At 45.7% G+C, this 18,049-nt stretch overlaps 1 protein-coding gene across 6 annotated transcripts in view; it reads left to right on the top strand.

Annotated features, from left to right (window-relative positions):
- Positions 1-1,709: 1,709 nt before the first annotated feature.
- LOC127578643 (cytidine and dCMP deaminase domain-containing protein 1-like) overlaps positions 1,710-18,049 on the top strand; it is a 75,173-nt gene continuing 58,833 nt past the window's right edge. For 5 of the 6 annotated variants that reach the window (XR_007957548.1, XR_007957546.1, XR_007957547.1 and 2 more), the window contains exons 1-4: positions 1,710-1,766; positions 1,902-2,037; positions 15,468-15,503; positions 17,777-17,883. Coding sequence is in view for 1 of the 6 variants with exons in the window: in XM_052030841.1 (XP_051886801.1) it covers positions 2,019-2,037; positions 15,468-15,503; positions 17,777-17,883 (162 nt within the window). In the remaining 5 variants the exon portion in view is untranslated. The remainder of the gene's footprint in view (positions 1,767-1,901; positions 2,038-15,467; positions 15,504-17,776; positions 17,884-18,049) is intronic. The other variant, XR_007957545.1, reaches the window with a different exon arrangement.

Here is an 18,049-nt window from a genome sequence, read left to right as displayed (position 1 = left end):
AGAAGCTTTGGGCCCGACTCTTTCACTAGTTACCCTCTTGCCTTTAACATGCCTATAAAATGTTTTGGGATTTTCCTTAATCTTGTCCACCAGTGATAGTTTATGGCCCCTCTTTGCCCTCTAATGTATTTTTGAGGTACCTCCTTTCTCTACTCCCATTCTCTGTACCTACCATGTGCTTCCTTTCTTCCCTTTACCAGCCCTTGATATCCCTTGATATGCAGGATTCCTTGGACGTGGAACCCTCATTATTCACTTTTGGAATGACTCTACTTTTTGGACCTATCTGCAACTAGCTGCTCCCAGTCTAATTTTGCCAGCAACCTGTCTTGTCATATTGAAATCAGCCTTCCCCCAATTCCCAGACCACTCTTATCATCTTCCATTTTACATTGAAAGTCACTGATTCACGGTCACAATCTCCTAAATGCTCTCCCACTGACACTTCAAACACTTGCCCAGCTACGTTCCCTAAGGATTAGATCCTGTGCTACCTCTTCTCCACAGGACCATCCACATCCTGGCCTGAAAAAACTTTCTGGAGGCTCTTAAAAAAAATCCACCTGCTCTACGTTCTTCCACACAGAGGGTGGTGGGTATACGGAACGAGGTGCCAAAGGAAGTGGTAGAGGTGGGGTCAATTACAACATCTAAAAGACATTTGGATAGGTACGTGGGTAGGAAAGATTTAGAGGGACATGGGCCAAACACAGGCAAATGGAACTGGCTTAGATGGGCATCTTGGTCAGCATGGACGGGTTGGGCTGAAGGGCATGTTTCCGTGCTGTATGAATCTATGAATCTCTGTAAGGCAATCCCAGTTAATACTGGGAAGTTAAAATCCCCTCCTACGGTAACCTCATGAACTCTTGTATCTCTCTGTGTGTCGCCTACATGATCTCCTCCTAACCTGGGGACACACATGACGATTACTTACTTGTCTAACCAGGAGTTTCAGTTTTAGATCATAGCATAATACAGCACAGAAACAGATCCTTCGGCCCAACTCATCCATGCCGACCAAGATGCCCATCTAAGCGCGTCCCATTTGCCTGCGTATGGCCCATGTCCCTCTAAACCTTTCCTATCCATGTACCTGTCCGAGTGCCTTTTGAATGTTGTTATTGTACCTGCCTCGACCACTTCCTCTGGCAGCTCACTTCATATATTTTGTGATAGGATAGACAAAGTCTGCCTTGTGCTAAAGGTGATTTTTGGGACAAGGAACAGCACGCACCTTGAAGGTGGGATGTTAGAATTTACAACTGGTACTGAGGTCACCAGTGTTGTGTGGAGAGGCACAGGTACAGCAAGGGCTTTCAGGCGTCCCCTCCACCCCTTCAAACTCCAGAGGGGCTGATACGCTGCCCCTCCAGCCTCATTTGCTTCGGAGAGTTTGCCTGCTGCACATTAGCCCAACAATCCAGCAACCTGTTGTCTGCACGGTCCAGTTTAAGGCAGAACTTGATTTACTGCATCTAAAAATAATACATACAGTAACCATGTCGTAAGAACATAATTATCCATAAATATTTGTTATGGTGATTGTATTCCCTCAGGTAGCCATGGGTTTGTTTGTTTAATTTTTTGGCTCAAGTGCAGAACTGAGTAGAAAATGAAACTAACAATTAAGGAAAACGAAACCTTTTAAATGGCTATAAAAGTGAGAAGGCATTTAATACACTGACAGGAAGATGCCTTCCAATGACATGTGCGGCAGACCTTTAACTCTGAGCCTTTTAAATTGACCTGCTGGAGAATCTAAGGTAGGTGCAGATTTCATGAAAAGTATTGGAATAAAATTAATCTCAGCTCTTTCTTAATATAGTGAAGCAGATGGAACAGTGTCTGAGCCTCTTTTTAATATGATCTCTCTCTTCTTCACACCGTCTTGTTTCAAGAGCTCTGCTCATTCACAGCAGAGCTAGCCCTGCTCAGCATCAGACCAACTCATTGGGCCCACAACTCCAAGACCCTGCAAACTGTTTAACTGGTAGTGAGTCCTTGAAGAGGAGATCATGGCAGAGAATACGTCCGGTAAGTGCTCTCTGAAACTGAGACCATAAGGAAAGAACTTCCCTTGTGTTGGGGTTGTTGAGGTTGTAGCTCTTACTTCAGCAACAAAACAACTGCATGAGTCACCCACGGAGGAACTCTGGTAACATGTTCTTCACCCTACTGTTTAAAGTGCATCCAACCACAGAGCTTTGCTGGGACTTAGGAGCAGAATAGTTTTGTTCTCTCCAGGCACCAGAGTGAGTCAGTTTGTGAGTTGTTGCAGAAGCCTGGTTGAGTGCTCGGTGATACTTCCTCAGTCACGGCTGTTTGTCTTGCTTTGCCTCTTTCTGCACCTCATCTCCTCATTCAGGCAGAGAGGGAATGGGTGACCATGAGACTGCAGGGTAGGCAGGTAGTGCAGGGGTCCTGCTTCCCTCTAATCTGTGTCGTCATTAAGTTGGGGGACTGCAGGCATAAATAGCCGGCTGGAGTCATGATATTGTGGCATGGAGACCTGACTCAAAACAGAACGAGATGAAGGACTCAGCAGATCCTGGGTGTTTGGGAAAGATAAATAGGGAATAAGAGAGACTTTGGCAACACTATTTCACTTGGCATTGGAGTGCTGGAAAGGGAGGACATTCTTGAGGGGTAAAGGACAGAATTCATTTAACCAGAGTTAAGAAATAGAAGTACTGTTGCACTTCTGAGTTTGTTCTATTGGCCAACTGGTGGAAAGGAGCAGAACATTTGTGGGGAAATTTACAAAGATATTTAAGAATTATGAAGTAACAATAAATGGGGGATGTCACTACCTCAATATGGAGTGAGGCAATAGTAGGGCAAGAGGGGTAGGAATTACTGAAGGGTCTTCAGGAGAAATTTCTGCATCAGTATGTTCCCAGCCAAAGGAGGAAAGAGGCACTAATGGATCCCTTATGGGGAATGACAGGGGTTAAGTCGGGGGACATTTGGAAATAGTGACCATAGATCAATTATGGAAAAAGGCAAAGAACATTGAGTAAATGTAGTTTGCTGATCTTGTGGCTGTGGCCGGGGTTCTGACTGGAACTGCTGCGGCCATATAAACGTAGTCATTCCCTTCTCCCAGCTCTCCTCGTGATTGAGGCTGATGTCTGGGATGTGGCCAAGGACTGTAGGAAGCCCAAGGTGGCTGAGGAGAAGCTCTGTACTTGCCTCTACAATCACATTGGGACCAGAAGGAATCCTGTATGTACTTGCCTCTTGAGTTCTGCCAAAACGCAATGAGTGATTGTCTGTGTTGCTAAGTGTGAGCAGATGCCCAAGGGTAGTTTGCCTTGCCAGTCAGCCCATTGTTGATTTGACTCCTGCACTGTTCCAGTGGGCAGCCACATTTCCCATTATATTCCCTCAAACCTTACCACCCTGACAGGGTTCACCAGCTGCTGACGTGCCCTCCGAATCATAACCTGGAAACTGTAACTTCCTTTCGACGTTACTTCAGTGTCTACGTCGGCGCAAAGTGCAGGTGGGTAACGTCCACACGGGCGCTGCACCAGGTGTGGGCGGAGGCTCCTTTGCAACCTCATGGGAAGTTAGTCAGACTCACCGCAAAGCGATGGCGGCAGTCAATGAATGCAGACCTGTCTGATTCCTCACACCCTTGAGTTGATATCCCCCTTCCGTTGACCCTGTAGCACCAACCAGGAGAGCAGAAACAGAGACTGAACCTGAATCAAGATCTTTCTGCAGGAAATGAAACATGTGACATCTTAGTAACAGTAATGTTTCCTTTTACGCTTATCTTCCCAGCACTCTTGACTGCCTTGCACATCCTGCCAAATGTTGTCCTGTGATACCACCAAGCTTCTCTCTTGCAGTGGAGGATGGGATGGTGCCTGTAGCTCTGGAGCAAAGGGGCTGCCCCATCCCACGGTGACTAGCAGACTGACCTGGGGGTGGAGGCACTACCAAAGTGCCGACGGTGGGATCAGGAGTGCTGTCACGCTGGGAGAGGGTAGCAGAGGGCTTCACAGAGCTATCGGCTCTGCTCTGGCCCAGGGCATCAGGAAGCCACGCTGACTGCTGGCTGACAGGTGTTTCTGCTGCTCTCCCAGCAGTGGTGGGTGCAACACTGATGTCAGGTGAGAGTCCCCTGCCGTCACCTTCTCTGCCAGTACAGTGAGGAAGGATTCATCGCTTCACAACCAGCAAGGATGGGCAAAGACTTGAGAGCCATGATACCAAGAGTCTCAGATACTGGTAAATTAGTTTATTATTGTCACATGTACCAAGATAGAGTGAATAGCTTTTGTTTGCCTGTCATCTAGACAGATCACGCCATACATAATCACATCAAGGAAAACAGAATGCAGAATACAGAGACAGTGCAGTGCAGGCAGACAAATAAAGTGCAAGGGCCATGACGAGGTAGGTTGAGAGATCAAGAGTTCACCATTAAGGTATAAGAGGTGCATTCAAGAGCCTGATAACAGCGGCATAGAAGCTGTCATTGAGTCTGGTGGTACGTGTTCTCAAGCTTTTGTGAGTCAGCTGTCAAAGTTGTCAGGGTTTAAATGTCTGTGAATGCCTCACAATTTAACAGGTAACCCAACCTTCAAAAATAATTAAATTAGTAAATATATTCTAAAATAAAAACACTCAAAAATTAAAACCAATTGAATACATCCGTGAAAACTGAATTAGTGGAAAAAATTAAATCTGTCCTTCACTACTATAAGTGGTGCCTTTGTACTTTTAGTCTCCCTGGGGGTATTCTGATAGGCCAGATCTTGTATAGCACCAGCACAGAGCAAAACAAAAGGCAAATAGAAGAGATGGTGTCTGCAGACTGAGAGTGAATAGATTCTGGCAAAAAATACTTAAGAGTCTGAATCATAAAACACTTCCTTGTGGGTGCAGCATCCTGTCTCATTTTCCCATCTTCCTGTTATGACCGTGCAAGATCACTTACTGAATTAGCAGAAAGATTCATAGTGCACACACTTCTGTGCTGTAGCTGGCCTTAAAAATATTTACACTATGCTACATAATGAGATTTTTTTTCTAATTAAAAAGACAATTTTATTGTTTATGCCCCGGGACAGCTCGTTTTATCACATTTTACTTGTAGCATTGGCAAAATCAAAAGAGCAACATGGGGGTCTGATGACCTGTTAAATAATGACCGTCACTCATAGTTGCTTACTGATACTGAAAATCAGTTCCTGTACAGTTCTTCAGTGCTTCCAAGTTCCTTCATACTGTTGTTTCTAGAAGCAAAGGTGGAGCAAAAAACAGAAAACAGGAGCTTCCTGGTGAGTGCGTGGAACGGTCTGCCGGCAATGGTGGTGGAGGCGGATACGATAGGGTCTTTTAAGAGACTTTTGGATAGGTACATGAAGCTGAGTAAAATAGAGGGCTGTGGGTAAGCCTAGTAATTTCTGAGGTAGGGACATGTTTGGCACAGCTTTGTGGGCCGAAGGGCCTGTATTGTGCTGTAGGTTTTCTATGTTTCTATGAGCTCTCAACTAAATATCTATCAACAAGGTACCAGGTATTGTACTGGGATACCAAGGAACTCATGATGTAGGGCACAGAATGTAAGGGAAATTAGGGGTGCATGTAACAGGAATAATAATCACTGGAGATTTTAATCTACAAATGGATCAAGCAAATCAAATTAGTATTCACGATGCACAGGATGCATTCCTAGAATGTATACAAGAAGGATTTGTATTGAGGAGCCAATCAGGGAACAGAAGCAGGCACGGTAGTGTAGTGGTTAACGTAACACCATTACAGCGCCAGCGACCCGGGTTCAATTCCCGCCGCTGTCTGTAAGAAGTTTGTACGTTCTCCCCGTGTGTCTGAGTGGGTTTCCTCTGGGTGCTCTGGTTTCCTCCCACATTCCAAAGACGTACGGGTTAGGAAGTTGTGGGTATGCTATGTTGGCGCCGGAAGTGTGGCGACACTTGTGGGCTGCCCCCAGAACACTCCACGCAAAAGATGCATTTCCATGTGTGTTTCGATGTACATGTGACTAATAAAGAAATCTTATCTTATCTAGTTCTTTGCAAGGAGAATGCACTAAATAAGGATCTAATTGTAAAGGGGCCACGAGGAAAGAGTGATCACTAGATGATGGAATGTTATATTAAATTCAATCGGAAACCAGGGTTTTCAGTTTGAACCATGGAATCTATTTAAGCAAAGGGGGCAGGTTGGCTGGGATAGGTGGGGAAACGACATTCAAGGATATTACAATTGACAGGCAAGGGCAGGCATTCAAAGAAATAATGAATGATTTGCAGCATAGGTAAATGCCCCTAGGACAAAAAAGCAATGGGAAAAGCGCAGAAATTAAAGGTAGCACCAAATCTAAAGGAAAGGCATAGAGAAGTGCCAGAGTAGGCCTGGGGATTGGGCATGTTTTAGAATTCAGTTAAGACTACCCAAAGAAATGAGAAGGAAAGGGGAAATGCAAATTGAATTGAAACAGACTTTAAAAACTTCGACCAGTGTGTATAAAGGACAGGACTAGTGAGGACAATGAACGTAGAACAGTACAGCACAACACAGGCCCTTCGGCCCACAATGTTGTGCTGACCTTTAAACCTCGCCTAAGACTATCTAACCCCTTCCCTCCCACATATCCGTCTATTTTTAATTCCTCCATATGCTTATCTAGCAATCTCTTGAATTTGACCAATTTACCTGCCTCCACCACCGTCCCAGGCAGCATATTCCATGCCCCAACCACTCTCTGGGTAAAAACCCTTCCTCTGATATCTCCCTTGAACTTCCCACCCATTACTTTAAAGCCATGCCCTCTCGTATTGAGCATTGGTGCCCTGGGAAAGAGGTGCTGGCTGTCTAGTCTATCTACTCCTCTCAATATTTTGTGCACCTCTATCATGTCTCCTCTCATCGTCCTTCTCTCCAAACAGTAAAGCCCTAGCTCCCTTAGTCTCTCCTCAAAATGCATACTCTCTAAACCAGGCAGTATCCTGGTAAATCTCCTCTGCACCCTTTCCAATGCTTCCACATCCTTCCTATAATGAGGTGACCAGAACTGGACACAGTATTCTAAGTTGTGGTCTAACCAGAGTTTTGTGGAGCTGCATCATTACCATGCAGCTCTTAAACTCGATCCCTCGACTTATGAAAACTAACGGAAGCTTTCTTAACTACCCTATCCACCTGTGAGGCTACTTTCAGGGATCTGTGGATATGGACCCCCCCGATCCATCGGCTCCTCCACACTACCAAGAATCCTGCCATTAACTTTGTACTTGGAGTTTGTCCCTCCAAAGTGTACCACCTCACACTTCTCCGGATTGAACTCCACCTGCCACTTCTCAGCCCAGCTCTGAATCCTATCAATGTCCCTCTGCAATCTTCAACAATCCTCCACACTATCCACAACACCACCAACCTTTGTGTCATCTGCAAACTTGCTAACCCACCCTTCTACCCCCTCATCTAAGTCATTAATAAAAATCACAAAAAGCAGAGGTCCCAGAACCAATCCTTGTGGGACACCACTAGTCACAGCCCTCCAATCTGAATGCACTCCCTCCACCACAACCCTCTGCTTTCTACAGGCAAACCAATTCTGAATCCACACAGCCAAGCTTCCTTGGATCCTATGCCTTCTGACCTTCTGAAGAAGCCTAACATGTGGAACCTTGTCAAATGCCTTACTAAAATCCATGTAGACCACATCTACTGCACTACCCTCATCAATCTGTCTGGTCACCTCCTCAAAGAACACTATCAGGCTTGTGAGACATGATCTGCCCTTCACAAAGCCATACTGGCTGTCCCTGATCAGACCATGATTCTCTAAATGTCCATAGATCCTATCTCTAAGAATCCTTTCCAACAGCTTGCCCATCACAGACTTAAGGCTCACTGGTCTATAATTCCCTGAACTATCTCTACTTCCTTTTTTGAATAAGGGGACAACATTTGCCACCCCCCAATCCTCCAGTACCATTCCCGTGGACAACGAGGACTCAAAGATCCTAGTGAAAGGCTCAGCAATCTCCTCCCTTGCCTCGCGGAGCAGCCTGGGGAATATTCCGTCAGGCCCCAGGGACTTATCTGTCCTAATGTTTTCTAACAGCTCCAACACATCCTCTCTCTTGATATCAACATGCTTTAGAACATTAAACTTACCAACACTGTCCTCAGTGTCTTCAAGGCCCCTCTCCTTGGTGAATACTGAAGAAAAGTATTCACTGAGAACCTCACCCACTTCCACACCTTCCAGGCACATCTTCCCACCTTTGCCTCTAATCAGACCTACCTCTACTATCGCCATCCTTCTGCTCTTCACATAAGTGAAAAATGCCTTGGGATTCTCCTTAAACCTGCTCGCCAAGGCCTTTTCATGTCCCCTTCTTGCTCTCCTTAGCCCCTTCTTAAGTTCCTTTCTTGCTACTCTATATTCCTCAAGAGACCTATCTGATTCTTGCTGCCTACACCGTATGTATGCTGCCTTCTTCCTCCTAACTAGATGTTCCACCTCTCTTGTCACCCATGGTTTCTTCACCCTGCCATTCTTTCTCTGTCTCACCGGGACAAATTTATCCCTAACATCCTTCAAGAGATCCCTGAACAATGACCACATCTCCATCGTACATTTCCCTTCAAAAGTATCATCCCAATTCACACTCACAAGTTCTAGCCTTGCAGCCTCATAATTTGCCCTTCCCCAATTAAATATTTTCCTGTCCTCTTTGCTCCCATCCTTGTCCATGACAATGCTAAAGGTTAGGGAGCAGTGGTCGCTGTCCCCCAAATGCTCACCCACTGAGAAATCTGTCACCTGACCTGGTTCATTACTAGATCTAATATGGCATTCCCTCTAGTCAGCCTGTCAACATACTATGACAGGAGTCTGTCCTGGACACACTTAACAAACTCTGCCCCGTCTAAACCTTTGGTACTAAGCAGGTGCCAATCAATATTTGGGAAGCTGAAGTCTCCCATGATAACAATCCTGTTATTTTTGCACCTTTCCAAAATCTGCCTCCCGATCTGCTCCTCAGTATCCCTGCTGCTACCAGGGGGCCTATAGAATACTCCCAGTAGAATAACTGCTCCTTTCTTGTTCCTAACTTCCACCCATATTGACTCTAGCGAGGATCCTGCCACATTATCCACCCCTTTCTGCAGCTGTAATAGTATCCCTGATCACCCCTCCTCCTCTTCTCCCACCCCCTCCCTATCCCTTTTAAAACACTGAAATCCGAGTGTTCAGTAATATCATAGTTCCAAAACAATATCATAGTCCCATGTACTTATCCAAGCTCTCAGTTCGTCACCCTTATTCCTGATGCTTCTAGCATTTAAGTAAATGCACTTTAGCCCATCCACCTTTCTACTTTTATACCCCATTCGCTGCTTCTCCTTCCTCAAAGCCTCTCTATATGTTAGATCTGACTTTACTCCATGCACTTCTTCCACTGACCTATCCCCCTGGTTCCCATCCCCCTTGCAAACTAGTTTAAACCCTCCCAAACCACACTAGCAAACCTGCCTGCAAGGATATTGGTCCCCCTCGAGTTCAGGTGTAACCCATCCAATCTGTACAGGTCCCACCTTCCCCAGAAGAGATCCCAATGATCCAAAAATCTAAAACCTTGTCCCCTGTACCAACTCCTCAGCCACACATTCACCTGCCATCTCCTCCTATTCCTACCTTCACTATCATGTGGCACTGGCAGCAATCCTGAGATTGCTACCCTTGAGGTTCTGTTCTTCAGCCTTCTGCCTAGCTCCCTAAACTCACTTTTCAGGACTTCATCCCTCTTTCTACCTATATCATTGGGACCAACATGTACCACGACTTCTGGCTGCTTTCCCTCCCGCATAACAATGCTGTGGACCCGATCAGAGACATCCTGGACCCTGGCACCTGGGAGGCAACATACCATCAGGGATTCTCGCTCATGTCCACAGAACCTCCTGTCTGTTCCCCTGACTATCGAGTCACCTATCACTATTGCCCTCCTCTTCTCCTCCCTCTCCTTCTGAGCAGCAGGACCAGTCCCAGAGCCAGAGACCTGGCTACTACTGCTTGATCCCTATAGGTCATCCCCCTCAACTGCATCCAAAGTGGAACACCTGTTTTTGAGGGGAACAACCTCCGGGGTCCTCTGCTCTGTCTGTCTGTTCCCTTTCTCTTTCTGTCCCCTGACAGTCACCCATCTATCTGCCTCCTGGACCCTAGAAGTACCTGCTCTAAGGGGGGTGACTGCCTCCTGATGCATAGCATCTACATAACTCTCTCCCTCCCTGATGCTTCGCAGTGTTAGAAGCTGCGACTCCAGCTCATCAATTCTGAGCCAAAGTTCCTCCAGCCTCAAGCACTTACTGCAGATGTGGTCACCATGCACCACAGCAGGGTCCACTAGCTCCCACATCATGCAGCTGCAGCACATTGCCTTGCCCTCCATCTGAACTATTTTTTCCCTACCTAGCTGTAGTCTACTTGTGAGTTATACCAATAACAATAAACCTTACCTTTACTTACCAGCTACTCACCAGTGTTGTTGCAGATGGCCTCCACCTCTTGATGCCGAAGCCTGTTGTGCCAAAGCCACTCACTCTGACTCTGTCCACTCCGACAATGGCCGCTCCAAAATGGCCACTCCGCTTGACACAACCTCCTTTTTATTGGCCCTTGTGAATTCTGCAAGAACAAAAAAGCCCGCGAAAACACACAAAACGCATGAAGGCTCCTTACAGATGGAGATAGGTACATTGATAATGGGGAATAAGAGAATGGCAAAGGAATTAAACAAATACTTTGTCTGTCATAATGGAAGACACACAAAACTTCCCTAAAATACTGACCAAGGGCCCAGTGCCAATAAGGAAGTAAAAGAAATCTGCTTTTGTAACAAAAAAACTAAAAAAACTGAAAATTGATAAATACCAGGACCTGATGATCTACATCCCAATGTTTTGAAAAAGGTGGCTTTAGCAACAGTGGATGCTTTGTTTATCACCTTCGAGGGTTCCTTAGCATCTGGAATTGTTTCTGTGGATTGAAGGGTAACAAATGTGACCCCACTATTTAAGAAAGGAGAGAGAGGGAAACAGGGAACTATCGACCTGGTAGCCTGACATCAGTGGTTGGGGAAATGCTGGATTCTGTAAGAGAGGACGTGATACAGACCATCCCCGGGTAAGGCATGGGGTCTGCTTTTATATACGTCAATAAGTAAATTTTGTCCATAAATTGGAAAATACACAAAAATCATTTGATATGGTGGCCACACCTCCACAGGATTGCACTGAATTCCATCAAAAGCACATAAGACTGATAAGAAAGAACAATTACTAAAAGTGGAGAGAGAGAGAAAACTAGTTTGGCCACTCATAGGAATTAATGTATGGACGCATATCGGACTTTTGATTTTAATCGTATTATCGGTGTTTGATCATATGTGTGGGTGTCCATACGCTGGCCGTTCATAATCCGGGGTTGGCTTGTATCGGTAAATTTAGAAAGTCATCAAGGTCAACTTTTCTGCCACATGCAGAATTTAAATGTGCAGGGTGGGTAGGGGGTTATGTTTACAAATTTTTTTAATTAAATTTTTTAAATTTTATTTACAGCGTGGTAACAGGCCTTTCCGGCCCAACGAGTCCGCACCGCCCATTTTAAACTCAAATTAACCTACCCCTATGTCTTTGCAATGTGGGAGGAAACCAGAGCACCTGGAGGAAACCCACGCAGACATGGGAGGACGTACAAACTCCTTACAGACAGCGACGGGAATTGAACCCCAATCGCTGGTGCTGTAATAGCATCGCACTAACCATAGGAAAAGCAAAAGCACATATTTGTTAGACAGTTGTTAAATACATGAAAGTGAATCCTGTTGGAGATAGTGAAATAAGAAATGTTGATGTCGTAGAGTCATACAGCAGTGAAACAGGCCCTTCGGCCCAACTGGGTCCATGCTGACCAAGATGCCTATCCAAGCTAGTCCTATTTGCCAGCATTTGGCCCATAACCTTATAAACCTTTCCTATCCATGTACCTGTCCAACTGTCTTTTAAAAGTTGTTATTGTACCTGCCTCAACCACTTCCTCTGGCAGCTCGTTCCACATAGATACCACCCTCCATGTAAAAAAAGTTTCTCTTAAATCTTTCCCCTCTCACCTAAACCTATCTGGTTCTTGATACCCCAACTTTGGAGAAAAAGACTGAGTGCATTCGCCCTGTCTATGCCCCTCAGGATTTTATACACCTCTATTAAATCACCTCTCAGTCTCCTACTTTCCAAGGAATAAAGTCCGAGCCTGTCCAACTCTCCCTACACTCACTCCCTTAAGTCCTGGCAGCATCCTGGTAAATCTTTTCTGCACTCCTTCCAGTTTAATAACATCTTTCCCATGGCAGGGCGACCAAAACTGAACACAATACTCCAAGTGCGGTCTCACCGGTGTCCTGTACAACCGCACCATGACCTCCCAACTTTTGTACTCAGTGCCCTGACCAATAAAGGCCAGCATGCCAAAAGCCTTCTTCACCACCCTGTCTACCTATGACTCCTCTTTTAGGGAACCATGTACTTGAACTCCAAGGTCCCTCTGCCCTACAACACTCCCCAGGGCACTACTGTTCACCGTGAAAGTTCAACCCGGATTTGACTTTCCAAAATGCAACACCTTGCACTTATCTGAATTAAACTCCATTTGCCATTCCTCAGCACACTTACTCAGCTGATCAAGATCCCCCCGTAATTTTTGATTATCTTCTTCATTGTCCACTATAACCACCTACTTTCGTGTCAGCTGCAAACTTACTAACCATGCCTTATGTATTCTTTTCCAAATCATTGATATAGATGACAAACAACGGGCCCAGCACTGACCCCTGGGGAGCACCACTAGTCACGGCCTCCAGTCTGAGAAACAACCTTCCACCATCACTCTCTGCTTTCTACCATTAAGCCAACTGTGTATCCAATTAGCCAGCTCTCCCTGGACCCCGTGTGACCTAACCTTCCAGAGCAGCCTAACATGTGGAACCTTATCAAAGGCCTTACAGAAGTCCATGTCTGCCGCCCTGCCCTCATCAACTTTCTTGGTCACCTCATCAAAAAATTCAATCATAAGACATGATCTCCCATACACAAAGCCATGCTCACTACCCCTAATCAACCCCTGTCTTTCGAGATGTACGTATACCTTATCCCTCAGAATCCTCTCCAGTAACTTACCTACCACAGATGTTAGACTTACTGACCTACAGTTCCCAGGTTTTTCTTTGCCGCCCTTCTTAAATAAATGCATAACATCTGCTACCCTCCAGTCTACTGGCACCTCACCTGTGGCTAACGATGATGCAAATACTCCTGCAATTTCTTCTTGAGCCTCCCACAATGTTCTTGGATATACATGGTCAGGCCCTGGAGATTTGTCTACCTTCATACCTTTTAAGACATCCAGCACCTCCTCTACTGTAATGCTGACTATCCCCAAGACCTCCCCATTCACTTTTCCTAGTTCTGAAGTCTTCACAGAGGAGAAATATTCATCAAGGACCTCACCCATCTCCTGCAGCTCCACACAAAGGTGTTCCCTTTGGTCTTTGAGGGGTCCTGTTCTCTCTCCAGTTACTCTTTTTCCCTTAATAGACTTCTCAAATCTCTTTGGATTTTCCTTAATCTTCTCTGCCAAAGTTCTGTCATGTCCCCTTTTTGCCCTCCTGATTTCCTTCTTGAGTACATTTCTGCATTCCCTGTACTCCTCCAGGGATTCTCTTGATCCCAGCTGCCTGTACCTGACCCACGCCTCCTTCTTTTTCCTGGCCAGGGTCTCAATATCCCTCATCACTCAGGGTTCTCTGCTCCTACCAGCCTTGACCTTCACTCTAACAGGAGCATGCAGACCCTGAGCTCTCACTATCTCACCTCTAAAAGCCTCCTACTTGCCTGTGGTCCCTTTGCCTACAAACAACCAACTCCAATCAACCTTTTTGCAAAGTCTCATACTGTCAAAACTCGCCTTACCCCCTTTTAGAACTTGAACCTGTGGACCAGTTCTGTCCCTTTCCATAACTATTTTAAAACTAATTGAACTATGGTCACTGGTCCCAAAGTGCTCCCCAAATGCCACCTCAGTCACCTGCCCCACCCTGTTACCCAAGAGTAGATCGAGCTTTGCCCTCTTCCTAGTAGGGCCCTCTATATATTGCTAAGGGAGTTTCCTGAACACACTTAATAAATAACACCCCATCTAAGCCCTTAACAGTATGGCAGTCCCAGTCTATCAAGTCAAGTCTTCAAGTTACTTTATTGTCATTCACCCATCTGCTATAAAAACACATGGAGGAACAAAATGTCGTTTCCCCCAGACTCACACGACAGAAGACACACATAGACCAGAGGACATACAATAAACCCAGACAGAAAAATTGTGCAAGTACAGATAGTGTAAAAAAAGCGGTATATACAGAATACAAAATTAGTGCAGGGTTAGTGCAAAACCGAGTTGGACGAAGAAAATACAAAACTCAGTGTGTTGCACTAAATGTACAAACATGTTCAGCAGCAGCCAAAGTTCTTATACACTGTTGTGCAAACCAGGGCTTTTGACGCAGCATTTGTCTGAAACTGCCTCCAGGGTATTCAGGAGCCTGACAGCCTGGGGGAGAAAACTGTTGTACAGTCTAATAGCTCTGGTCCTATGTTAACTTTCCTAACATAGTTCTAACTGTGTTAGGAAAGTTAAAATCCCCTACTATGACAACCCTATTATTCTTACATCTCTGCACAATCTCCTTGCTTATTTGTTCTTCTAATTCCCATTGACTATTTAGGGGCCTATAGTACAATCCCAACAATGTGATTATGCCCTTCTTATATCTCAGCTCCACCCGTAAAGCCTCACTGGATGATCCTTCAGTAATTTCAACTCCGACTACTGCTGTGACATTCCCCTTGATCAAAAATGCAATTCCTCCTCCTCTCTTTCCTCTGCCTGTTTCCCGCCTAAAGCACCTGTGCCCCAGAACATTAAGCTGCCAGTTCTTCCTTTAGCCATGTTTCCGTAACGGCTATAATATCCCAGTCCCACCTTGCTACCCAAACCCCAAGTTCATCCACCTTACCTGTCAGACAGTCTCATTGAAATTAATGCAACTTAATCCAAGAGGCCTTCCTTGCTCCTGGCCATGTGTTTGAGGCAGGAATCAATGAGCGTCTTCGCAACAGACGGATGATCAGAACTGGGCAAAGGGGATACTGTGGGCTGGATGGATGAAGAGAATATGGTGCATGAGATTCATTGGGGCGTTCTTTTCCATGAAATACTGTCATAATAATTTCTTAAGCTCCACCTGCCAAATGTCAGCCTGGAGTTGAGTTTGGTGAGTACATTGCTAAAATGTCCATGCACTTAATTGAGAAGAACTGAGGTTGAGAAATCCGTTTCATGCACTTCCTTTCACTCCAAGGTACCAACCGACAGACGGCTGAAAGGGAACGTGACGGTAATTATGGTTTTGCCTTTTCCTGCTTCATTGGGGATTCGTGTTGTCCCTTCTCCGCTTGCAGAATGAAAATTATTCCCTCTCCTGGATCAAACTCTCCTGGTTTCCCGGATCATCAGCTGCACCTCTGCTGACTCATAGGAATGTAGGGCAGCACAGTGGTGCAGCCAGTGCAACCTCAGAGAGCCGGGTTCAATCCTGACCTCGGGTGCTGCCTGTGCAGAGTTTGCACGTTCTCCCTGTGACCGCACAGGTTTCTGCCGGGTGCTCCACTTTCCTCCCACATCCCAAAGACGTACGGGTTGGGAGGTTGCAGTAAATTGTCCCTAGTGTGTGGGTGAGTGGTGGAATGTGGCGGGGGGGGAGTTAATGGGAATGTGGGGGGAATAAAATGGGGACAGAGGAGACTGCAGATGCTGGAATCTGGAGCTAAAACAAACTGCTGGAGGAACTCAGTGGGCCAGGCAGCATCAGTGGAGGGAAATGGACAGTTAACGTTTCAGGTCGAGACCCTGCATCTGCTCCCATTTTACTCATTATTACTTTATTCATCTCCATTACTCAAAATAATAAAGGTGAGTAAAATGGGAGCAGTGCAGGATTTCTTCACAATGTGCCATCCATCGCTGTGCTCCCCACTGCTCCTTGCTCTCTTAACACCTGGGCATCTCACTTTATGCTTGCTCCTGCTCACTGTGTCAAACTCCCTCCCTGCACTGGCCCTCTGGCCTTGTATATCTCTAGATTTGCTCTCATTCCTCATCAGAACATCTCGGAGGTCATCATCTTCGAGAGAGCCATCTGCTCCCTCGACTTCATTCCCACTGAACTGCTGACCATCCGTGTCTGTCACTGGCTGCCGTGCTGGGCAGTATTTTAAATGTTTTCCTTCTCTCAGGTACAGCCTCATCCCTCCCTTAGTCCTTCCATAAACTCCTTACTCACAAGCTCACCTGTCTTTGCCCTGATCTCCATCCTTCCTTTCCGCTCCAACGTTCTCTGCAAACACAACCTCCTTCCAACTCTGTGGTGTTGTCGCCCTCTCTCCTTCCCCAGTCCAACCACTCCTGAAAACTCCTGAAATCAAAACCCTTTGTCTATTCTCAACTCAAGTACTCCAATCCCCTCCTGGCTGACTGCCAACCTTCAAACAACATTGTCTGGCTCTGTAAAAACTGTCGCAGATTATCTGCATTTCGGGGGCTCACCGAGTCACTTTAAAGAATAAAAAGTTCTTTCACCATGATTTTAATGTAAGTGCAAAAATTATTGGAAGTTCAGGAAAGAGCAGGCTATCTGCAGCAAGTCCCGAGACACCTAACTCCTAAATCTGCTTCACTATTATCCTGAACATGTTATTATTTATGCATCAATTTTCTACCAGATTTTAAGATCTTTCATTTGTTGATGCATTTTTCCCCACTTTAATTCTTGATGACTCTATTTAGAGCTGTTCTTAAGATAGACTACTCTTTCTGTCTGATCCCCATCCTCACTAACGGTCAGGATCTCAAGGTTGTGAAGTGGTGTCACCATTCCCTGTACAACACACTTGTGCTGGTACTGATAACTCGAAGATATTGCTAAATGCACCTTTGCTCCTTGAAGCTACACAATTGGTAATCATGGTACAGTGAGGTTACCTCAGCCAGCGCAGGACGGGGACATTGAAGTTCTTTGACACCCACATTTTACCTTCCACATCTGCCAGCACGTTAGTTTCCCTTGTGGAACAAGTAAGATGTTGGAGGAACTCAGTGGGTCAGGCAGCATCTGTGGAGGGAAATGGACAGTCGATGTTTCAGGTCGAGACCCTCCGTGTGGACTGAAAGATAGACAGCCAGTGTAAAGAGGCGAAGTGAACAGGTGGAGCAAGAGCTGACAAGCAATAGGTGGATCCAGATGAGGAGGGGTGATCAGCAGATGGAGGAGGGGAGAGTGGAGATAGCGACAGGTGATAAGTGGAGGCAACGAAGCTTGTCGATGGGACAGGTCACTGCCACAGCGAGTGAGATCCACACTTCATGTCCTTGCCTGCTGTTTACTGGTAGGGAATCTCCAGATGACTTCCTTCTCCCCTCTATTCCCCCTCTCCCACCTTGGCTTGGATCAGGCGACTGAATATAATCCGTGGGTTACACCGGAACACTCTCTGGTCACCAGGTGTTCGATAAATCAGAGATTAAATATTTCTGTGACACTTGCTAGCTGTACTAGTTCAGGTTAAATCTTATAGGGAGAGTTTATTCAGGTTGTTGTGATTCTTGTTCCAGATTACGCTGTCCCTATCGAGCGGCTGAATGACAAAGAGTCCCTCTTTATGTTACTTGCTCTGCACATGGAGGAGTCTCCACTCTGTGAGGAGCCAATCGGAAATGAGGTAATCAGGGTAGAGGAATAACACAGTTAAAAACTAATCATTTGTATTAAAATTGTTTAAATTCAATCACAGCAGATTCAGAACATCAGATAAAGCCGGCACACTCCAAACAGTAAAGAGTAGAGAGCTCCAGCCAAAGGTGTTCACTGCATCTCATCTCTGTGTA

The sequence above is a fragment of the Pristis pectinata genome, chromosome 15, assembly GCF_009764475.1.
Source record: "Pristis pectinata isolate sPriPec2 chromosome 15, sPriPec2.1.pri, whole genome shotgun sequence".
Taxonomy (NCBI): Eukaryota; Metazoa; Chordata; class Chondrichthyes; order Rhinopristiformes; family Pristidae; genus Pristis; species Pristis pectinata.
The sequence above is the reverse complement of the archived record's forward strand: the minus strand, read 5'-3'. Positions and strand labels throughout refer to the sequence as shown.